Source organism: Pipra filicauda, unplaced genomic scaffold (assembly GCF_003945595.2).
Source record: "Pipra filicauda isolate LSUMZ 115617 unplaced genomic scaffold, ASM394559v2 scaffold19_size4547281_pilon, whole genome shotgun sequence".
Taxonomy (NCBI): domain Eukaryota; kingdom Metazoa; phylum Chordata; class Aves; order Passeriformes; family Pipridae; genus Pipra; species Pipra filicauda.
This window is the reverse complement of record NW_024104309.1, coordinates 1736351-1760456: the sequence shown is the minus strand read 5'-3', so window position 1 is coordinate 1760456 and position 24106 is coordinate 1736351. Positions and strand designations below refer to the sequence as shown.

Here is a 24106-nt window from a genome sequence, read left to right as displayed (position 1 = left end):
CCTTCAAATTGAAATGTTAAGTTCTACTTTGAAAAACACAAGCAGCCTCAGGGTTGAGAGTTTGACATGCTTGTTACAAGCACAGCTGCCTTTTCTGAAGCTACTAAACTCTTTAGTGTGTCTGAGAAATTGCTTTACCTGAACTTCTTTTTTCCCTCCCCCCCCAGAAAAATGATGAAAATGGGAATTGCTCCGGTGAAGGGATTGAGTTTCCAACAACTAACTTGTATGAACTGGAGAGCAGAGTTTTAACAGATCACTGGTCCATACCCTACAAGCGGGAGGAGTCTCTAGGCAAGTGCCTAATTGCATCCACCTACCTAGCAAGACTGGGTAAGTTCTCTTTCCACAAATATGCGGATTATATGTTCAAAAGATGTCACAGACAGTATGCTGGGCAGTTGTGTGTTTCACTTTAATCTAGCAGTTGTTTACTTGGCACCCTGATCACATCTCTGGGAAAGTGGTTAACAGTGAACTGTTCCACCCAATGCTGTAAAAAGAATGTTGATCTCTTTTCTTTTTCTCTGAAATAGTTCGTTCACTTAAGCTTTTTTAAAAACGGGAGCACATGTTTCTTTATGTTCTAATGATTGTAGAAATTACAGTTTTTCAGAGCTGAATTACTGACTCGTTTCTGTCATTGTGCTGGTTATTTTTCCATTCGTAAAAACAAGCTGTCATCTAAATCCATGCTGTGGCACGCTTGTATAACTCGTTGTTTTTCCCTAGTGGAATGCTTGTATTGTGTTAGACCCGAATTTGACTTTTCTGTATTCAGTAGTTTGGCTGGGGTTAAGAGTGTTAAGGAGGCACCACGCCCAACAACTGGTATATAATGAGAGTACAAGATGTTTTTTCTGTCATGCCTGATGGCAGACTAAAGGGATGTTGTAATCTCTTGGAAGAAGACAAGTTAAGTGATTCTGATTTGCTTCTTTGCTTCTAATCTGTTAAAAGGCTGTGCTTAGATTTGGGGTTGGATGGAGGCTGTGAAGCATCAGTAATGATGTACAAATTGTAAACTTTGAAGCTTACAAGTTACTTATGGTGAGAATGCTTAAAGAGTTTGTAAAAGGTGGACATTGTGAAACTCCTTAGTTCTGAAAGGCAGTTCTCTTGACTCATGCATTTTGTTGCTGAAAAAGCACGCTACTTATGAATGAACAATAGCACTTTTTTACTGCTGGTTTGGGTTGGTGTTCCCAAAAGCTTGTGATGAGATCCCTGAGGTAATCTTAAAAAGTATATTTTAAAAATACTTTTAAAATGCACTCTCCTTTCTGTAAAGGTCTTTCTGATTCCGATGAGAATTGCAAGAGATTTATGGACAGATGCATGCCTGAAGCATTTAAAAAGGTAAGTAGGTACAGCAGACCAATTCAATGTTTCTTTGCATTGTTCATGGTGGAAGTAGTGTTTTGTAATCCAGACTTGAGAAACTATGGCAACTGCTGAGTGTGTTCTTAGATTACAGTCACACTCAAATTATTTTCCTAGACTAAAACATACAGAAACTTAGATTAAAATCATACAAAGCTTTTTTCTTTACTTTTTTCCCTTGAATGAAGAGCTCTGTAATAATTAGCAGAGCCTAAAGACAGGTTTAAAGACCCTTGGATAAGGTCATTAGTGGCAAGTTCACAGTCTGATTTCCCTTAACTATTCTTTCTGCTCCTTCTTCAGAGGATTGCTAATTTCTTTTCACAATCCATTTAGAATTTGTCTTTCCCCTCAGTGTTTAATGCCTTGTGTTTCTCTGGGTCTCTGTGACTTTTCTCTAAAGAGCTTCCCAAACCAATTCACTTCCCACTATTCCATCCATTTTGGATACTGTCTAAATTTCTTGCCCAGTTTTTCAACCATATGCATAAAAACACATATACACCTTTTTAAAAGTTACTCAGTCCTAGTCTTAAATTAATGAGAATATAATTATATTTAGGGAAGATAGAAATTTAAGGGAAAAATTCTTTTTCCATTTGGGTATCAAAGTAATAACCTTACATACTATAGTTTTATATCACTTGGTGTTTTTCGCATATAAAATAAATGGTGTAGATAGTTCCTGCAGAAGAATAATCTGTAGAAATCTAAGTTTAGAATGTGCTGAATTACAATTTGCTGAAATATTTGCAAGAAACGCTATTAATGGTACAAAAAATAATTGTATTTAAACTATTAAGTTTTTTAACTGCTTCTGTTCAGACCCAGCTAGCAGACATTAAATGAAGTTTGCAGATGGCAGCCTAGTGTCCTTTATAAACAACATGAGACCGGATTCAAAGAACATGTTTCAGTAGGTGGGAAGCAGATTAAATACCTCTCTCTTCATGGTACATGGCCTTTGTTTTCCAATAGAGGCTGCTCAAAAAGTGTGAATTGGTAAATGGTTATTACAGCTCAATCAGTTCAGCTTTGTGACTGCCTACTTGAAGATTTAATAGTTGTGAGTTCAATCTGCAAGCAAATTAGTTTCATATTAGTTGTTCTTTGCAAAGGTTACAGTCTTTACCAGTGCGTGGAAATGGAAAACAGTTTGATACATTTTATTTTCTGTCATGAAGTGTGATTTAAGGTGTTCTTCAGCAAAATTACAAATTAAATTAACTCTTAAGGCATTAGTGCAGGAAGAACATCTGAAAAACACACCAGATAGTGATTAGTGCACTCCAAGGAAGCATTTGCTCTGGAAACAGTCTTTCTCCTGTTTTGTGATTGTGCTCAAACTTTAAAAAAAATCACTTTTTTTTCTTTTTAAGCTGTTAACATCCAGTGCCGTTCACAAATGGGGAACTGAAATCCATGAAGGAATATACAACATGCTTATGCTGCTAGTGGACCTGGTTGCAGAGAGAGTAAAACAAGATCCTATTCCCGTGGGCCTGCTCGGTGTACTTACAATGGTATTTGACTCTCTGATGCAATTTCTGATATCTGGGTATTTGGCATTTTGTATTTATGGTCTTGATGCTTTTTCCAGCTGTGAGTTGTAGTTTATTGTTTTAAAATCTGCAGCCATTGCTTGCAGATCTTTTACATCCAGCATACAATTCAAAGGGGTGAGAAACTTCTGAAAACTAGCAGTCTCAAAAAAAAAAAAGTCACATTTACTGTCACTTCACTGTTTATTTTTTAAAACTGGTACTTTGAGTTGAGCTCCCCTTTTTGCAGCTCTCTGGCTCACATGGTTATTGGGTATTGTCTGTACAGAATGGAAGCTTCAGAATGCTTTATACAGTGAGAACTGAGAGGCTGGAGCAGGGGGCTTCTGTTCAACTTTATTTTTCGCTAGATCTTTAACTGCCAACCCAGAAAATGCTCGATTGAAGAAGTCAAATATTATCAAGATAGGTTTCAAGGCTGGCATAATCCATGGTGTTCATTGTTCTTTCAAGGCATTTAATCCCGACAATGAATATCATTTCAAGAATCGAATGAAGGTGTGCCAGAGAAACTGGGCAGAAGTTTTTGGGGAGGGGAACATGCATGCTGTCTCACCCATATCCACATTTCAAAAGGTAAGCGTGGCCATGCCCTAAAAACTACTTTTAGTGTAGATGTTTTTGTTTCAGAAAAGATTGTTTGATTAGTAGGTATTTATAGCACAAGAAAGCTTAAATGTGTCACCAAGAATTATAGCAAATACATCTTCAGTATATGTTGGTCTGTAGAAATGAATTTGTCCTCTCAAATTGTCCCAGTTCTCTGTTAGAGGCTAGATTTAGAAACTTCTGTACTTTCATGTCTAAAGTAACACAACAGTCTGTGTGCTGCTTTAGACATGAAGTACATAACGGGTAGATCTGTGTATCTAAGGACTGACATCTGTTTGATTGTTGGTGTGAAATGACCAGGATAACTCCAAGTGTTCAGCTCTAGCAGAGAATTCATGCTTTTCTGACAGCAAGGGATATGATATCCTCATGTCAGACACACTGGCAAGGAGGCAGTTTTTGAAGTTTGCACTGTCTTGTCACAGTTGTTCCAGATGGGTGGGTCTAAAACAGAATCAGTGGAGTTGATCTCTCCTTCAGGAAACAAGTTTGTGGCCACAGAAAGAAAATTCTACATCTGCTGCTTTGGGAAAGGTTCTTTAGCACTGTTCCATGCTGTTAATGTTCTATAAATACAGTTGCTTGTGAGTCAGCAGCCACAGTGTGTACTGTTGCCACAGCACATGGGCAGTGATGTCAAGCAGAGTCCAAAAAAGGATGATGCTCATGAGAACCAACCAGAACTCCAGCTATGTGCTTAGTAAAGGAGCTGTTACAAACACCTGCTGTTTCCTTTGAAATAACAGTGTGTTAACATAACATTTGAGGTGTGGGTTAACAGGCTGAATGTGTTTGTCCAAATTCCTGTTTTAGAAGACAAATGTTTAGCGTTGATGTTGCAGCTACTAACTTATTAATGTTCTTATTGTTCAAGGAACCTCACGGGTGGCTGGTGGATCTGGTAAACAGGGTATGTAAATGTAAACCAAGCAGAATTGTTGTTTGTCACTTAAATTATTTGTCTTCAGAGATAATTTTTGTTCCCCCCCACCCCACTCCGACTCATTTTTTCACTCACTTTTCTGACAACCACAAAAATACAGTTTGAGATCTTAATCCTGCCTATATGTAGGGAAGGGCCTTGCAAACTACATCTTGTTGAATTGCTGCCTTCTCCCTTGAGCACCCTTACCCTAGCATGGTAGCTATGGCTAGAGGAAGTCAAGAGCTCAGCTTAGGCTGCAAGCAAAAGTCTTCCAATCAAAAGTGCCAGGCTAGTAAGCTCTTGCTGTATGTGGTCTCACTTTCTTCCCTATGTCCTTTTTTACTGAAGACAGAGTTTGTAGCTTGATGTTTAAACTCTGGAACCAGGTATAATTGCATTGAATTCTCCAGTGTGCCCCTGAATTCCCATGAAAACATAAAGCTTATTTTGAGTGGAATATTCCATGTCAGAGGGTACTTGTAGGCATCTTGGTAACTGTTAGTGAAGTATTTTCTATGATCTCTTATTTAATACTGTAGTTCACTACATAATACTGATTATTTTATTTCAGTTTGCAGAGTTGGGTGGATTTTCAGCAATTCAGTCCAAACTCAATTCAGAAGATATTGAACTTGGGGTGAGTTCATCTTCTGTCATGAGACTTCTCCCTTTCCTTTACACCCTTCACGTAGAACAAGCAGTGTCCCTTTTGGCAATGCTCTTACCTTTGCTTTGGTATCAGAGCAACATTCCCACAGAGCCCTGGAGAGGTGCTGTCAGACTGAAGGTCAAATGAGGTTGTACAGAAGAATTCTGACTGAAGAGCTTTGGAGACGTCACAAAAAAGAGGGAAAATTAGTGTACCTTTTTGCTGACATTCAGCCTTCTGGTTAAATGTCAATCAAAGTAGTTTCACTATATGTTCACCAGTATGTCCCTGGTTTTCTGTTTACTTTATCCATAGCTGAATTTAGCTGCAAGTGAATTGACTTCTGTCATTTATTATAAAAATCACAGTTTAAGGAAAAAAATCCTTAGAAAGACAGTGTCTAATCCTGAACAACTTTTCAAAAGCTGTGTCTAAAAACTGAATGGTTCAACAGTGCTAAACTATTTTTGGTGTCAAAGCCTAACGTGGCTAGTTTTGGCTTCCTAACCTATATTCAGGAGACTTATGAATCTTTCACAGTTTGAAGAATGAGATGGGTAGAAGCAAACAATGTCATTTGGAATTTTATCCCCCAGTACAAAATCGGTCTGCTTTCAGTGAAATGCCATTAGAGAGAATTCAACTCATTTTCTTGGGATATTGATATTTGTTGCTTTATACAGAGATATGTGAGCATGACAGAAGAGTAAGGAAACACCATTTACATCCCAGTCCTTCAGTGGAAACTTTGACTTGGACTTTGTTTAATGATTAATAACTGCTTGCTTAGGAAGGAAATCTGGGTCAGTGTCACTTAATTTAGGCCTTTGATTGCACTGGTGCACACTCAGTTTTACAGTTCTTGGTCCAATGTGAGAAGAAACCGATTTTGATAATGCCTTTATACATTTAATTTCTTTGATAATAGATACCACTTTAAAATCATGCGTTGAAGGGATCTTGACATGTATATGACACATTTACAAGAGCTTTCTCCCACGTAATGCTTGGGGAAAGAAATTTGCCATATGGCTTTAACCTTAAATTTTGCATTCACACTTCTCATTGCTGTAGAGAGCAAGCAAAATGTGATGTGTTCCTTTCCGTCTGTTTATTTCTCTGACTGAAACAGGATCAGTCAGAGAAGACTGAACAGGATGATGAGAGGACCAAGACTAGTGAAAACGGGGAAGGCGCTTTTTATTTCAGGCAAAAGTATATAACACATACTGTATGCCATGTATAACATATATAATATATAGCACATACTCTAGTGTGTACCATAGAGTAAATCTTTCCTGAACTATGTGTTGTTTTTGATGTACAAGTCCTTTACAACAATCGTTGCAAGTGACTGGAAATTACTGAGATAAATAATACTTGTTCATCTTCATTTGCTTTTTAAGATACAGATTGCTAACTATGCAAAGATCTCTTACATGTGCACCTAAATACTTGCTGTCTGTCTTTCAGGCAATCTCTGCATTAGTTCAGCCATTTGGAGTTTGTGCAGAATATCTTAACTCTTCTGTAGTACAGGTAAAATGTCTTTGTTATGAGTTGTCAGAGGACTGAAAATTTGCTTCCAACTGTGTTGGTGTGAAACTGGTGACTAATTTGAAAATCCTTCAAACCTAACATTGCAGAAAGTAAAGGAACCATTTTGAGCATCCTGAAGGTGGTTAATAAAGGGCTCAGACAATGTTTAGATTCTTTTTCTAAGCAGTGATCTGTAGTCACGTATCTGCATCTGCAACAGAGAGAAGCTTTACCACGGCCATTAGTAAGCTTCATCTGTGTAAACCATGTGGGAAATGAATCCAGCCTGATGGATGGGTTTTGCATTTAGTTTAACTTGCTGCCTGAGATCAAACACATTAATATGAGAGTTTACACTGCAAAAATTGTGGTACTGCAAAAAAAATTTCACTATGATATATTCGTATGTGCAGATGCACTCCAGGCTTCACACCTGCACTCACCAACAAAAAATATTGAGTTAGTACGTGACTAAAAATATTTATTTGAAGAGGATATAGTTTAGAAGCCCATGAGAGTCAGAGAGGCACATGCACCTAATAACTGATGCATTTTGAGAGGTCCATCAGTCTGTCAGTTTTTGTAAAGCTGCATTACAGTGATGTGAAATGGGTTCTTACTCTAATTGCTTCTTTTTCTGGACATAGCTCTCAGGATAGTTTTATGTATGTTATAGGTGTTGCTTTATGTCTAAGCTAATGGTGAGCTTTCAGCTAAGTATTTCATTTTGCTGCAGCCACGTCTTTTGAGTAGTGTAATTGATTTCAGGAAACATTAAAATGATTGTCATGCCTTTTCTCACATTCTTTAGCCCATGCTGGATCCAGTCATTCATAAAATGATTAAATATGTACAGAATGTAGAAGAGAAGGACTTGAAAGACAAGGTAATGTTTTACATATTAAATATTTAGGAATAACTTCCTGTGTGTTTTGGAAATGCTGGCAATGTAGACTAAAACAATAGCTTTATTTTCACTGGCAAAAATACAGCCTGTTCTGAATTCTGTCATCGATCTATGACTGAATGACATAGATCAAAATGCATTTACCCAATTCCATTCAATACCTTTTTCAGTAGATATCTAACATTATGACCCTTTTTAAAATTTTTTGCCACTTTTGCTGTTGAATTTTTGGTTTTATTGGTCCCCTTGTGCAGCATGTTGAATGCTTACTTCTCTAACTGACTTGAAGATGCTTCCTATCATGCAGTCAGTGAAATTCATATAATTTGTGTGCATATGACTGTTGCATTAGCTTTTTACTTCTGATAATTTGGTAGTTGTTGGTGAAGTGTCCATGTAAATAACTTGTGGCTACTTCCTGCATTACCCTGAATTTGGCATTCAGTTCTATTAAATTTTTGAGTGTTGACTTTTTAGATAAGACTTAAATTGTTAATTGTTAACTGGAAAGTATTCATAGGTTGTGGAGCTACAGGGGAGCAATTTAGTGTACCAAATCTGTAGCTTTAACCGATGGTTTTGTTATCTTAAAATTTCTGGAGTACAAGATGTACATGTACTTTAAGATGTACATGGTACTATATTTCATAGATTAAAGAGTCTGTGCTGGGTCACTAAACCTACTCTTTGTGGATCACAGACCTTTGAAACAGAATAGCAAAAATAGCAATGTCTCTATTTGTCCTTTTTTGTTTTGTTTTAAACAGAGACTAGTCAGTATCCCTGAGCTCTTGTCTGGTATCAAACTGCTGTGTATGCGCTTCCAACCTGATCTGGTCACTGCAGTCGATGACTTACGGCTGGACATCCTGCTGCGCATGTTGAAATCTCCTCACTTCAGTGCAAAGATGAATTCCCTCAAAGAAGTAGGTTTGCTTTGTATGTGTGCGTGTGTGCTCATGTGCATGTGTGTAAGTGGGATAGGTTGTTAATAAGCCACCAAAACCACAACCTTAAAAAAAGAGGTGGCACAATATTTCTTTACAAATTATGTTGCCTTAGCAAAAGCTCAGTTCACGATAAATACCAAAACAAGTTAATATGACAGGAGTTGTTTGTGGTATTTATTCAGGAGTTGTTTTAATATTTGTTAGCCACTGCAAGGGCTGTGGCCTCCAAACTAGAAAGAACTAGACATAACTTGAACCTTTTCTAAGAAGTGTGGTTTGAGATTGATTTATAGGCAATGGTCCATGTTATTCGTTCAATATTCATTTTGAGATAATCCTGAGTATCCTGTGGCATATCCCTTTTTTTTCCTTTTAATGGTAGAAAATAGAAAAAGACCAAATGGGACTTAAACCTCCACTAATATCTCAGTTCACCCGTATCAAGTCATTGCACTATGTAATTGCATTTTTTTATTATGGTTGTGTGCAGAGACTGTAGTGTTTGAGTCCCTCTTTTGTGCTTTTTCCTTCTTTATTTATTGGAAAATTGAGATGTTAGACCTCATTGCTCTTTGGTCCTTAATCATAAATGCTGTGTATCTGTGTGAAGTTAAAAGAGTGCAGCTTTTGAAGGCTGTAGCAGAAATGTGCTCTTTCTCCCTAGAGTGAGGAGCCTGTATCAGTTCAGTATTGGATAAAAAATAGGACACTGATTTGAGCGTAACAAGCAGAAGGCTGAGATAACCTACTTCTGGTGTATCTGTAGAGAGATACCTGGCAGCAAAGGCCAGCTTTTCTGTGTCATAATGAGAATAAGATTCTGCTGCATCAGAGACTGATGAGAAGGTGTTTCTGGTTAGGAATTTGCTTTTAAACAGCTTATTAAAAAACAAACCCAAACAAATAAATGAACAAAAAATCCAACAAGCCCCTAATACCAACCAAACAAAAAAAATCCCAAACACTTCCTGTACTCAAAATATTTTGGGATTCCTGCTTAAGCTTCATAATAAGCCTTTTTGAATAGACTTCATTGTGTGCATGCATAATGCACTGTTAGAATCTCACAGTTTGCAACTTCTAGGTAACAAAATTAATAGAAGACAGCACTGTCTCCAAGTCGGTGAAGAATGCGATAGATACAGACCGACTGCTAAATTGGCTCGTAGAGAATTCGGTTCTGTCGATTGCTCTAGAAGGTAAGAACTCCCACAAAGACTTTTGGCATGTGCTTTGAAGGATTTAAATTTTAAAATTTCATCTGTCCCTTTCAATACATTTTAATTTAACAGTATTAACAGGAGAGTTCAAGGCTTTGTTGTCTTCAAAATAAAGTAAAATTCTGCTACTATAGTCTAGTCCTCTGTTTGACATCTGTGCAGATGTCTTCTGCTGTACCCTGGGTTTTTAATGTCAGTTTATATATTGTTAGCCTCCAGAAAAGAGAGAAAAGAGGATTTTCTTTCCCAACTGGTAATGTTCTACAGGGGTGGACTGCTATCACTTTTATGAAGTAAAAAAAATAAAAGTGGAAAGAACCTTGTTCTTTTTCTTTGTACTGATAGACTTATCCGTAATAGTACAGAAAGAATTTTCAAATTAAGATTGCTTTGTTCTTCCTTTTAAAAGAAATTGTTTATTCTCATTCATTTAGTGTATCAAATACTGTTTTAAATATATCAATTTAGTTGCCTTTCTTTGTTTGACAGGTAATATAGACCAAGCGCAATACTGTGATCGTATAAAGGGAATTATTGAACTACTGGGCAGTAAATTATCTTTAGATGAACTCACTAAAATTTGGAGAATTCAGGTAAGCAACCACGGCTAGGTGAGTGCTTTTAGACTGTCTCTCAGAAGCACACATTGTAATGATGGGATTTATTTTGTTTATAATCTATGCATCTCTATTGCAAGGTGGAGATGTTGAGATTTTAACAGTATAATTAATGCAGAGGCTTTCTTTTACTTTTTCCTTTACCATTTAAAATCAAGTGTTCTGGCATTTTCTTGTAACACAGTTGTTAAATCCTATGATGAAGTTCCGTTCTTTAGCAGTGTGTGCTAAAGGGCTGCAAAAAAAGGTGACAAAGTGTTTGTCTAGCCCAAAGACCATGCCTGAGTATTTTAATTTTTGTAACTGGAGGTATGAATTTGAATGTGGCTTACAATGTGACTTCAAAGAGAGTGGGCTCAACCTGTATGAATTCCCATTTACCTTGCAGTACCTACATATAATTGACCATATAATGACAAGTCATCTTTTGGCTTTCACTTTATGTATATGCAACTTACCACTGTGTGGGAAAGGTGGTTTGAGTGTTTAATGCAAATGACACGTGGAAACTTTGACCAAAAACTAATCTTCCCCTGCAGGAAATGGTTTTCTTCTCTGTCCAAATGTTGATGTTTCAGACTAAACTCACTGAACGTTGTCAGCCCTGCCGTATGTGCGGGCATAGCAGCAAGTCTTTAATGCTTAGTAGAGCTGAAATATGATTCTAGTTCACTCACTTTTATTCTTTAAAAAAACACAAAACTTCCTCCCCCTCTCTGGCTGTTGTTACCATGGTGCCTCCATCCGTGTGGGAGGAGATTTTTGTATTGCTCACTTTTGAGTAAAGCCTTATAGGGTGTCAGAGATGCAACACCCCACACATGAACTTCACCAAGCAATAAAAATGGTGATGTTTGTATTACTCCCACTGCAGCAGGTAGAAGCTGCTGTAATAATGGCAGACTTTTTCTTTCCTGCTTTAGAATTACTTCTCTCTGACCAGACCTCTCTGCCAGGCAAATGAGGAGCACAGACAGTTATTTTGACTTTGTTTTTCTAACATGTCAAAAGCTGCTATTCTTTCTCATTAGCATGAACAGTAGGATAATGCTTACATGAAGGTTTTTCTCTATCTCATTTGGGTTAAAGACCTACCTTCTTGTGTTTTCCTTCTTCTTTTCAGTCAGGACAATCCTCTACTGTGATTGAAAACATACATACCATTATTGCTGCAGCTGCTGTGAAGTTTAGTTCTGATCAGCTCAACCATTTATTTGTTTTAATACAAAAGGTAAGTTTTCATATGAATTTACATTCCTTAGGAAGAGAATTGATGAGATGTACTTACGCACCCAGTGTATTGAAAGGCAAATGCCTTGAATGCATTTTTATTTTTTATATAAATGTAAAATTGGCTATAAAAAAATAACACTTTTCCTACTAATTTTTATGTTATCCCAGAAGCCTAATCTGTTACTGTATTGCTAATTGACTTAGCTTTTAAGTACATTATATAGCCAGTCCTAAGGTACCTAAAATATTTTATATTTATTCTCTAATAGTTTACATTTGAAAAAAGAGTTGGGGAGATTAGTCCTGTAACTCCCGGTAACAGAAATAAGGAAATACATATGGTGGAAACATATTTGTTTATATTTGATTTTCCTGCAGTAAAACAGTTGTGAATTACATTTTTGTGTACGTTTGAGACTTAACAGACTTAACAGTGCTTGGTGATTTCTTTGCTATCCAGAGCTGGGAGACAGAGAGTGACAGGGTGAGACAGAAGCTGCTGAGCCTGATCGGGCGCATTGGTCGAGAAGCACGTGTGGAAACAACCACTGGAAAGGCACGTGAATGGTTTTAGTTTGAATTTCTCGTTTATTAAATGTAGAGTTGCTAGTCTCTGTACTTCCTAGATCCTGACTATTCTTCCACTTCTTCCTCTAGGTTCTGGAGGTACTTTGGGAGCTGGCTCATCTTCCAACATTACCATGTAGTCTTATTCAGCAGGCCTTGGAGGAACATCTGACAATCCTCAGTGATGCTTATGCAGTGAAAGAGGCAATCAAAAGAAGCTATATCATCAAATGCATAGAAGATATAAAGAGGGTTGGTTTATTATTTTATCTTTTCCAAAATGAGATCTTACCTAGCACCTAACCTTGATGTTGCCCTTTCTTTCAAGATGCACAAATTGTGTGTCCCATCTGTAAGTTCTTACCTTGGGGAGTCCACGAGAGGGGTAGGCTTTGTGTGAGCCACTTTGTTGACCATGAGACTCATAGTAAGTCTCTTGCCTTTGTTTTAAGCAAATTTTCAGCACAAGGAGTGATCAGTTTATGGGAAACTACCAGGATGGGCCCAAGGTTAGAATTTGCAAATGGAACCACTATAAAGGTATGTCAGTATTTTAACTGTCCCTTTCATGTGAAAGCCTAGATTAGTTTTCTTTGAGTTAAGCATGTGTTCTGGCATGACCATTAAGTCTCAAAATGCAAATCAATATTTAAATTGTAGTAGTTTTGTATTTTAATAAAATACTTGAACTCTCTTCATATAACATAAAGAAGCCATTCCCACAGCTGCTTGTACTGTTTCCTGGCAGCAGCAGAGATGTGCACAGCTTAGAAGACTGCATATATTCTATCTGCACTGTTCACATAGCAGGCAGTTTTTCTTGAGGCCTGCAGGAATGCTCCTGTCTCCTTTTTTTCAGTCTGAAGTATGGTCTAAATAAAGAAAAAGGCTTGTACTTTTTTCATTCATTTCTTTAATGATAAATTAGGTTTTGTCTGTGTTGCAGCATCTTTAGAGGATGTAAGTTGCTCAGGCGGCATGTAATGTTGCTTCTCGATATTGATCACACTTCTGTGTGCTCATGAATATGGATTTCAAATCTTGAATTCTCAGTGTCTGAAAGTTGTAGGTTTTTTCTTTTGGATCTTCTCTTATGCTTTCCTAATCTCATTCCTTTTAATTATATTCTGGCAAGGCTTTTACAGAGATGCTGCAGTGGGAAGCACTAACAAAAGCTGTAATTGTAAACTAGAAGGGATTGGAGTAACCATACAGCAGACTTCTAAAATACATTGTGTTCTTATTTCCCTTCATTAGGGGTCATAAAGACATAAACTGGGAGGGAATGTAATATTGAGGCAGCATTCTCAAATACATGAGGGATTCTTCAGTGGAGAGCTACCTGTTATGGGCAGGTTCCTCTAACCTCTCTGTGTAGGTGGTATTGGTTGTTGTCAGTATTTAAACCAGACATCACTTCTCTGAACAAGCAACCTCAGTACTGGTTTGTGTGGTCAAACTTTACAGAAAATGAAGCCTTCCAGAAAAGTGATGAGCAGGTCTAACAATGAGGTAGGAGGGTTATTCTTTGTAGGATCTCTTTCAAAATGCATCTTAAGTACCCTTTGCTTCCTATCAGAGGGCTCCTTGCAGCACCAATCAGAAATTTCTTCTTTTAACCCCTAGTAGTATTTGAGATTCTTTTTTTAATTATTCTTGCTTTAGCAGTAAGTAACATTATTTGACTGGATTTGCCCTTTTATGCCGTTTTAGGCCTGCTTCATCTCCTGTAATTGAGGAAGGTGGTGGTTTATCATCTCTCCCTGGTGCAACTGAGTTCTTTTTGGCTACTTAATTTGCATGTTCTCTAGCAAGGAGCTGGTACTTTGGCTGAATAACAGGGATAACCAAATGGCTTATGTGTGTCAAAGGACTTCTTGTAGAAAGGGAAGAAGAGCACCATGAGTGTGTTTGGAAAGGGACCAGGAACAAGTAACTGGAGCCTGCAGAGCTCGTAGCTGTTGTTTTGAAACAGCAGCATTAATAGACATCATTAGTCTTCCAGGAGTCTGAGAGGAAAGTCAATCTGTTGTTGGGCATGTACCATATGTGTAATTGTTTTTACCTTTCCTACTACTAGTCATCCCAGCACAATAATCCTCAGTTTGTGTGGGTGGTGCCAGCATTACGTCAGCTCCATGAAATCACGCGTTCATTTATTAAGCAAACGTACCAAAAACAAGACAAGGTAAGGATATATGCTGAGATGATTTTTAAAGCCCTGTGTATGTCTGTTTGGCTCTGCTTCTGTAAAACATTGAAGTTTGAATTTAGAATAAAAAATTAGCTAATAAATGCTTTGACAAGTAGTTTAATGAGGTAGCATAAACAAACTGTTCAATTAGAGATGCTGTGTTGTGTGCTGTCCATTTGTGTGTGGATATGTGTATATAAAACTGTTTGCTGTGGCAGGACTAATTTATTTCATTCTCAGCTTTTTGTAGAATAATTAACGGGCATGTTTCTGTTAAGAAATGAACAATGGCTAATGTTTAGACCAGCTGCTTTGTAATTGAATTGACATTGACTCTTGGAAAACAGACTAAAGTACCAATGAGTCACATGGGTTGTAGAGTGGCTGAGTGGAGGTGTGGGACTTCGTCTGCAATCTGCAGCATGTGGATTTCAGCACATGCTGAAAACACCAACATCAGGGGATATAAGTGCTTGGAAGGGCTACAGCTGACTCTGATGGGGCAACATTCTTCCTTTTGATTAGAGGTGTGTGTCTGTTTAAGAGCAAATTGCTGTGTGCATGTACTGTTTATGTATTTTTTTAAAAACCTCTTTTTTTTTTTTTTTTAATTTTTTATTGCCAAGAGCATTATTCAAGATTTAAAGAAAAACTTTGAAATTGTGAAGTTGGTGACAGGAAGCTTAATATCATGTCACCGTTTGGCTGCATCTGTGGCAGGTCCAGGAGGGCTTGTTGGAGCAACACTGGTGGATGGCCGATACACCTACCGGGAGGTACTGAACCCTGCATTTCTTATTGTCTTAGGTTTTTGGCAGCATGATGTAGTGTATCACTGGCCAAGTAGCATAAGATTGGGGTCGTTTCATTTTTGGAATTTGCTGATGAATAACTACACTCGTTTTTATTTATAGTTCTGATACTCATCTGTTAAGGCTTGTTATTATATTATGGAGTAAGGGTGTCCAAAAATCACAGTCTAATAGTTCCTTAGCAAAGCCTTTTAAGTGGTTGAGACCTGGATCTCCCCTTGCCCAGGACGTCCTGTCTGCAAGCTTATGCAGCTTCAGCTTCTCCATCAGCATTACTTCAACTACTCCAGTAGAGGCAATATCTTTGAATTTGGTGTGAAGTTCTTGCTACCTGAAATGGATTTGGTAGTTAGGACATGGAAACCATACATATCATTTAATGAGTGTTAAATAATATCAGTATCAGGAAAGTAATAGCAAATCCAATGAGACTTCAATGTTGCTTTTATAGGAAGGTAATCAGAAGTAGTAATGTTAAAAATAGTATAAAATAGAATATTTTATAATATGGAATAGAATACCACTGCAGAAACAATTTCTATTTTCCAGCCTTGCAAAGTGAACTGTTGTTTGACAACTATATTTAAAAAAAAAAAAAAAAAAAAAAAAGAATGCTCTAAGTTCTTGTTTCAGAAAGAAAAGTCTTCAACTTGAGTTTTTGTTTCCTCTTTCTCAGTATTTGGAGGCACATCTAAAATTTTTGGCATTTTTTCTGCAAGAAGCCACCCTTTATTTGGGCTGGAATCGTGCCAGGGAGATCTGGGAATGCCTTGTAACTGGCCAGGATGTTTGTGAGTTGGATCGAGAGGTAAGAAAAACTTGAAAAGTTTGTTTCTGTGGTTGCAGAAGGAATCTTAATGAATCATAAATAGCAAATGTGTTTGTCGAGACATGTGAAACATGAGTGGCAAACACAAACTAGCAGTGCATTTTATGCTTTGTGTGGGCAAGTGCAGCCACTGTTAGGTGTTCACTTACAACTAGGATGCTCTTTTATCATGAAATTTGACTGGAGGAGGGACGTTGGCCAGAATACTAGTTGCAGGTGTACAGATGTTGGTTTGAAAAGGCTTACGTGTAGGTTTGTGCAGTCGTAAGAGACATTCAGCATTATTTGGGTGAAAGATGACTATGAAGTACCCTAATGCTGCAAGACAGCCTCTGTAATGTGTGAGGTACCAGGAGATGAGATTTTTAACATCTTGCTGTAGATAAAACTTCTGTAAGATGATGAGTTACTGTGATATCTGACATCGTTTGCTATATAAAAACTAAAATATTTGACATGACAGTAGGGTAAAAATACGTCTACCTTTCATTCACAGATGTGCTTTGAGTGGTTTACGAAAGGACAGCATGATCTGGAGAGTGATGTACAGCAACAGCTCTTCAAAGAGAAGATTCTTAAACTGGAATCATACGAAATTACTATGAATGGTAAGAAAATGGCTTTCGTCAACAGAATCACAAAATATTCTGAGTTGGAAGGGACCTACAGATTAGTTTTGAGATATATACCAGATAATTGCTTCCTGAGCCTTCAATTTAAACACCTAACTAGTTCTATAAATCAATATAATAGAGAGGTCTTTTTCTGTAATTTTCAGGTTTAGTACTTGTAGAGGGAAAAGTTCATCTCCTGTATTTATTTTAATTTTTTAAAAAAAGCATAGAAGCTAAGCCTGACCTGAATAAAAAACTGCACCTCTTTTTCACTTTCAGGTTTTAGTTTATTTAAGACTTTCTTTGAAAATGTGAACCTTTGTGACCATCGACTGAAGAGGCAAGGAACTCAGCTGGTGAGTGTTCTGGCGAGTTTGTTCTTGTGTACAACCTGTGGCCTCTTGTGGATGGGAGATGGTGAGACAAGGATTGTTGAGCAGCTGTTTGACATGGTCATGTTTGTATTAATGTGTAAATTGTCCTAGCATTAACACTGTTAAATTCTGAAACTGAAACTTGACAGTTAATTTCAAGAGTTGAAATTCAGCAATTGGTAGCTGGAAGCTGGTTTGTAGCTTTTAAAACTTTGCAGGAGGAATGAGTTAACTACTTTTTTATAATAATCCTCAATCCTAGTGTGTGTGTTTTTTGCTTCTCCCTAGGATGGAAATACTCTTTTTTGAAATAACTTTTTATTTTTCTTCTTTGCATAAGAGTTAGGCTTACCATATTCAAATTCTAAGCTACTATAATTTTTAACTCTGATCCTTCAATGTCTTTGTTAAATTAATGGTTATATGTTAAGTAGTTTTCCATAGGCATTTTAGATCTTTATCACAGAGAACTTACTTCAAGTGCAGAATTTTTTGCCAAGTATCATAGCAGATTTTGTGATGGTTTATTGTGTGGTTAGTTACTGTGTTGACTTTTTTGAAACAAATTCCATTCTAGATTGAATTTCTCCATGCCTTTAAACTTTTTAATTTTTCAATTGTTTGACTGAGATTGTATAAGTATACAAATGTGCAGCTGTTGATTTTACTTTGCACTGTGCCAAAGTTTGGCAGCATGTTGGAAAAGAAAATTGTTTCAGTCAAAAGATGCTTTTCCAGCAGATGGAAGACTGTTTTGTCCCTGTGATGCAACTCATTATTGTGTAAGAAATCCAGTCATGCTTTACTGTTGTTCTTTTTTGTGTAGAGTGTAGAAAAACTGGAATTAATAGGAATGGATTTCATTTGGAAGATTGCAATGGAGTCACCTGATGAAGAAATTGCCAATGAAGCTATTCAACTGATAATAAATTACAGCTATATTAATCTAACTCCTAGACTGAAAAAGGTAGGCATATATGTGTACATGAAAGTGCTTTGACATTCATAGAGCCTTGATATTCTGCATGTTCAAATGTGTAATTTTTAGGGTTCTGTCAGTTTATGATTTTGCTTTAAGATCTAACTAATTTGTACATTTTATCTTTAGGATTCAGTATCACTGCACAAGAAATTCATTGCTGATTGCTACACACGATTAGAGGTAAAGGACAAATTTTAATTGTTCTTGTACCTGTATCTTTTTGGTTTTGTATCTTAGAATAAGAATAGTTGTCCATGATAATTCCATTTAAAGAAAAAATTTCTTTCCACAAATATTTTTTTGTCCTCTTAGTTTTCCAGGACATACTGATTGTCCATGTAAAGCAGCACTTGTACTTTGTGTTGTAGGCAGCCAGCTCTGCACTTGGTGGTCCAACATTAACACATGCTGTGACAAGAGCTACAAAAATGCTTACAGCAACTGCTATGCCTACGGTGGCAACCTCAGTTCAGTCTCCTTACAGGTAGGCCTACCTCTCCAAGAATAAATATGACAGGAGACATTTGCTCCCATCTGCTACCCACATAATTTTTGAGTGCTAATAAAGTTCTTAATAGTTGGTAGTTGTATATTCTGGTGGTTTTTCAGTTGAATATTCCAATTACAATGCAATTTGAGTTTCAGGTTGAAAAACCTGTGTTTAAAAAGCCCAAGAAACAAATTAAACCAAAACCAGTCAGACAAAAAAAAAAAAAAAAGAAAAAAACAACCAGCACCCTGCCTCCAGTCTCCCAAAACCAACCAACCAAAAAAAACCCCACAGGCTGTTACCAGCCTATTAGACACGTAATATTTCTGGGGCAGTTGGTTTGGTTTGGGTTCTTTTTAAATGAGAAGAGAAAAAGGATGGTTTTTCAACCTCTAGTTAAACTTTAGGCATACCTAAATATGTGTGTATTTTAAATATATGAGCATAGGGTGGGTCCTTTAGAAACATGAAGCTGGAAACATCTCAAGCAGTATAATATAAGTTTCTTGGCCTGTTTTCCTAGGTAATTTCTACTGAATTAACTCCATGTTTAAGGAGTTACGTTTTAAAACAGCCAATTCATGGTAGTTACCCGTGGGCATTGAAAATTAATCTCTGAAACAAGTTACTCTTGTTTTCACTGTTTCTCTTTAGGTCAACTAAACTTGTAATAATTGAGAGACTGCTGCTGTTGGCAGAGCGTTACGTGATAACAATAGAGGTAAGATGTGTAATTTCTTACTAGGCAGGGCTAAGAACACAACTTTCAATATTATTAAAAACAATAAAAGTTATTGAAACATATTCAGCCCTAGGTACCTACTATCACAGAAATATCTTTGTTTTCAAGGGTGGCATTTACTGTGATCCTTCTCTTCCTGTAGGACCTTTACTCAGTTCCCCGAACTATTCTACCTCATGGTGCCTCTTTCCATGGACATCTTTTAACACTTAATGTTACATACGAGTCTACCAAAGATACCTTTACCATAGAGGTGGGTGTGCACAGGGTATGTGTGTTGATCATGTAGCTACTCTTGTAGGCTGTTGATCATGTAGCTACTCGTGGGGGTTTTATGCCTGGAGTGAACAGAGAAGGATGGTTACAAGGACTCCAGACTTGAAAACTCTACTTGAAAATGTTAAAAGTCTGTATATGGAAGTGTCTGTAGACTAAATGTATTTTGATCATCATTCTGGAATGGGAAAAATAAGTTGTTGGCTTAGTGTGGGTGTTGGAGCATTTCTCTGCTGTCCTACCCTGTCATTCTCTTATAGACAATAGCTTTACCACCCTATGCAGAGGACCAGGAAGACTTAAATGGAAGATTTGTGTTTTATTCTCTTGGCATTTACTGCTTGAACAGACTTACTGATCCAGTGTTGTTTAATTTTACAGGCTCATAGCAATGAAACTGTAGGGAGCGTCAGGTGGAAGATAGCAAAGATGCTGAATTCACCTGTGGATAATATACAGATATTTGCCAATGACAGCCTGGTATGTTAACTACAAAGAATTCCCATTCTTTATGAAATTGAGTCTTTTCCAGAACTAAATGGTAAATATTTTCTTGCAGTTAACAGTAAACAAAGATCAGAAACTACTCCACCAGCTGGGCTTCTCTGATGAACAAATCCTTACAGTAAAAACATCAGGAAGTGGGACTCCATCAGGGAGCTCTGCAGATTCCTCAACCAGTTCCAGCAACAGCAGTAGTGTGTTTAGTTCATCATATGCAATGGAACAGGTACAGCCTGAAGCCTTCCCTCATATTGTGCCTGAAGGGGAAATAGTTGGGGGAGACTGTAGGAGTTCCAGTAAGATGAGACAGAAACTGTTCACATCAGCTGAGTATCCAGTCTTTAGTACTGGTTTTGCTTTCAAACTGCAATTGAAACAAATCATCTAAATATACAATTACCCTTATGCATGCAAACTTTATAATCTGTCACCTATTGCAGCTTGTTTGGTGTTTATTCATCTCTGCAGGGTCTTTTAAATAAGCCAAACCCATCCAATTTAATTTTGAGATTGTGTATTTGTCAAGGGTAGAGATTTCCAGATTTTCAGTATTCATAAAGCCACAGTATGAAAATAAACTAAGAAGCATCAACCAGCATGTTGAGACCACTCCTGGTCTGCTATTATTTTGTTTGTCAACCCTAACTAACAGTTGATTTCAAAACTTGATTGTTAAAAGAGAAATGAGGTAATATAAAAATTCAAATGTTTTCTCAGCCTAGACAGTAGCTGGGATTTCTGTGGGGCAGATTGGCATATGGATCATTTGCTTCAGTGAAGAGCTCTCTTAAATTTACTTGTAAGAGAAAGGGGAGAAAAAGACCTTTGTATTTCTGCTTAATTCTCAGGAGAAATCCCTCCCTGGAGTAGTCATGGCTCTCGTGTGTAATGTGTTTGATATGCTTTACCAGCTTGCCAATCTAGAGGAGCCAAGGTAAGCAAATTAAATGGTTACTAAATATTGAAGAATTGCTCACACTGCACAGTTTGAAGAGCTTCTTACTTTGCAGTGTGCAGGCATCCACCAGGCCACAGCGTGGCTGAGCTCCTGTTTCGTGCAAGTAACTTCTGATAACTTTTCAGGATAACACTGCGAGTGAGGAAGCTTCTGCTCTTGATTCCCACTGACCCAGCTATTCAGGAGGCTCTTGATCAGCTTGATTCCCTGGGAAGAAAGGTATGGATTAAAGAATAACTAATCTTGGTGAGCTTCACAAAATGGATTTTACTGCCAGGTATCTTAAATTCCCTGTCAGATTATAATACACAAAGGGTTTGAGACTACTGCAAAATAATGCTCATGTTAAGGATTATTGACTTATTTCCAAGCAGCCAGAGGTGAGAGGGTTATTATAGGGATTATAGGAAATGTATTACCAATTACAGCAAAACACAGGAGTCTCAAAATATTTCTTCTGTGGCTTTTTCCCCCTAGAAAACACTGCTGTCAGAATCCAGTTCTCAGTCCTCAAAATCACCATCCTTGTCTTCAAAACACCAACATCAGCCCAGTGCTAGTTCAATACTAGAAAGTCTTTTCAGATCTTTTGCTCCAGGCATGTCCACCTTCAGAGTGCTCTATAATTTGGAGGTAAGAAAACAAATTTGCTTCTTTCTACTTGTGATTCTGAGCACTGAAATTTAAGTATTTCTAAGTTTCTTGGGCAGGAGTCCACTGTGGTGGGATCATTATACAAAATGCAAAATGCCATAGTCTGCTTTTATGTATGTGATAAATTCTACACAGAATGAAAGGGCTAAAAAGTTCCCCTTCAGAGACTTTGCTAAGAAACCAGGCCCCTCTTTCTGTGATTTGCAAGGTGGAAGGAGCGTTCTGGAGTAAGTGGAAAGGAGCAAAGAAATAACAAAATCATTACTGTTTTTGTAAAATTCCTGCTTGAATTTCCAGAACTCTGAATATCTGATTTTTAGTGTGTGTGTATATATGTATATGTATATATATATAACTCGTCCCTGAAACAACAACTCCTGTTAATTTTTAAGTTTGATTGGTTTTACTGGTTTTGCTTGATTCAATTTGTAAGAAAAATTATGCTAATTTCAGTGCTGTAGAAGTCTGCCATATTCTAAGGAGAAGCTAAGGAGGAGTATTTTTACTGGGAAGAAATATCACTATCCAAATGCTCAGGGCTTTTACTGAGAAGCCTCTGGCCTGTTTTAGCTGTGTATGTAGAGTGAGTGGAATACATGCAACTTTATTACCCCTAAGCATTTTCCTAAATTCTTTAACCAAAAAGCTGGATTGGACCCAGTAAAAACCTCTCTCCAAATGTTTAGTTTGTGGATTTTAAAGAGGGTAGGAGTTTAGCTGTTGTCATTGTTAAGACACCATATTCTGCATGCTAAGAGCTGGACAGTCTCTAGTTCTACTCACAGGTCCCACTGTTTATAAGGGCCCATTACAAATCTGGTTTGAGCAACTTGAGGTTGGAGGATCAATTGCCAACTGCTTCCAAAACAGTAGACAAAATTATTGTCTTCCCTTCCCAGGGTGTGCCAAGATTACTTTAGGAATTTCCTTGTAGTTGCTTTCCTTTAGGTTTCCACAGTCTAATATTAGCTCTTCATCTTCCTACACTGTCATCACACCCCTGTGTTAGAATTCCCCCTTTTCTGTACAGCTGGAATGAAAGATATTTGATTATGTCTTTGAAATATGTTGACAAGTTCTACAACTCAAAGCAAATGGTTTAACATATCACATCAAGGGTGTCTGGTTGAACTGGCAGATTATATTGCAGTATGAAGACACAGTTATCTGCTGCTTCTGAGCCAGAGAAAATAATAAAAGCAAGTAATAAATTACTTGCTTTTCTGGCAAGGGATGAGAAGCAGTAAATTGAATTAGATGTGTAGATTATATGAGTGGACTTGTTCCTCAAGTCCAGTCAAGCCAATTGGAAGATGGCTTTCTGTCAAGAGAAGGATAATGTGCTTTTTTACCCTCTCAGCTGGTGATCTGTTGAAAATATGGGAGCCAGTCTGAACTACTTTCTGAAAAAATGTGCACAGGAAATTTGCAGAATGAAAGAGATGAAAATTGAATATTGCAGATGTTCAGGGTTATATCATGGAATGTTGTGATAAGATTTCATGGCTGGAACTCTTAAACTGTGTTTCTGACCTGTGAACCTGGAAAAGATGTGTTTTGTTTGCCCACGTGCAGCACTGTTGACTGTACATGTCAAAGAGTCTTTTAAAGAAAGTAAATAACTTCTGGGGAGTGTCTGGGATTTTTGGGAGGAGCTAGGGGGTTTGGGGAGTTTTGAGGTTTTTTTGTTTTTTTCTTTATGTAAAATGAAGTGAAATTGATTATAAATGCACATGAGATCTGACCCACAAACCTCCTGAGACCACAAACTTCCTTTATGGCTACGCTTCTGAGCATCATTGCACTATGAAGTTTAGTGCTGATTTAAAACAGGAGGTTTTGTTCATAAGGCCTCTTGAATTACCTGAGCCATCTTTTACAAAAGAGCCACCTGAATAATAGCAATACAATTATGTTTTAAAAGGCATGAATCAATAAGTAAGCCATCTGTAGGGTGTTTATGGGATACTGTCAATTGAAATCCTAGAAACAGGAAGAATTTAGGCTTTTAAGGAGCACCAAGTGAACCAGAAAAGAATATTCCATGTGCTAGAGTATGTACTTTGTCCTTTCCCCTAACAATAAACTGTAATGAGAACAAAATGCTCTTTGATATAGAATAAATATCTATAATGACCATAGTTATCCTGAATATTTTAATGATTTCTCCTTACTGACTGCAGCTTCATGTAAGTGTATTGTTAATTGCTTCATTTGTGCTGGATTTTTTTCTGTAATACTTTTAACCTTCAGCACATGAGAACACTAGGAGTGGTGGTGGTGTACATGTGCTTATTTATTCATTTATTGTAGGTTCTGAGCTCCAAGCTGATGCCAACTGCAGATGATGAAATGGCAAGAAACTGCGCCAAGTCTTTCTGTGAAAACTTCCTCAGAGCAGGAGGTTTGAGGTTAGATTTCAAAACCTTCACTCAATTTATAATGCTTCACTTAGTTAGCAATTCTGTGTGGTTTCTGATTTCCACACTGTAGCACACTAATACACCTATCAA

The 24106-nt window shown here is 37.3% G+C and overlaps 1 protein-coding gene across 1 annotated transcript in view; it reads left to right on the top strand.

Moving 5' to 3' along the window:
• USP24 (ubiquitin specific peptidase 24) overlaps window positions 1-24106 on the top strand; it is a 62827-nt gene that overhangs the window by 12345 nt on the left and 26376 nt on the right. The window contains exons 2-31 of the mRNA XM_027748672.2: window positions 168-333; window positions 1292-1359; window positions 2763-2906; window positions 3399-3521; window positions 4432-4467; window positions 5054-5119; window positions 6605-6670; window positions 7482-7556; window positions 8345-8503; window positions 9612-9726; window positions 10237-10340; window positions 11488-11595; window positions 12058-12153; window positions 12255-12416; window positions 14245-14352; window positions 14985-15134; window positions 15847-15978; window positions 16496-16607; window positions 16893-16969; window positions 17814-17954; window positions 18096-18149; window positions 18338-18453; window positions 19114-19180; window positions 19344-19454; window positions 19859-19957; window positions 20037-20207; window positions 20830-20915; window positions 21065-21158; window positions 21417-21572; window positions 23907-24004. Coding sequence (XP_027604473.2) covers window positions 168-333; window positions 1292-1359; window positions 2763-2906; window positions 3399-3521; window positions 4432-4467; window positions 5054-5119; window positions 6605-6670; window positions 7482-7556; window positions 8345-8503; window positions 9612-9726; window positions 10237-10340; window positions 11488-11595; window positions 12058-12153; window positions 12255-12416; window positions 14245-14352; window positions 14985-15134; window positions 15847-15978; window positions 16496-16607; window positions 16893-16969; window positions 17814-17954; window positions 18096-18149; window positions 18338-18453; window positions 19114-19180; window positions 19344-19454; window positions 19859-19957; window positions 20037-20207; window positions 20830-20915; window positions 21065-21158; window positions 21417-21572; window positions 23907-24004 — 3260 coding nt within the window. The remainder of the gene's footprint in view (window positions 1-167; window positions 334-1291; window positions 1360-2762; window positions 2907-3398; window positions 3522-4431; window positions 4468-5053; window positions 5120-6604; window positions 6671-7481; window positions 7557-8344; window positions 8504-9611; window positions 9727-10236; window positions 10341-11487; window positions 11596-12057; window positions 12154-12254; window positions 12417-14244; window positions 14353-14984; window positions 15135-15846; window positions 15979-16495; window positions 16608-16892; window positions 16970-17813; window positions 17955-18095; window positions 18150-18337; window positions 18454-19113; window positions 19181-19343; window positions 19455-19858; window positions 19958-20036; window positions 20208-20829; window positions 20916-21064; window positions 21159-21416; window positions 21573-23906; window positions 24005-24106) is intronic.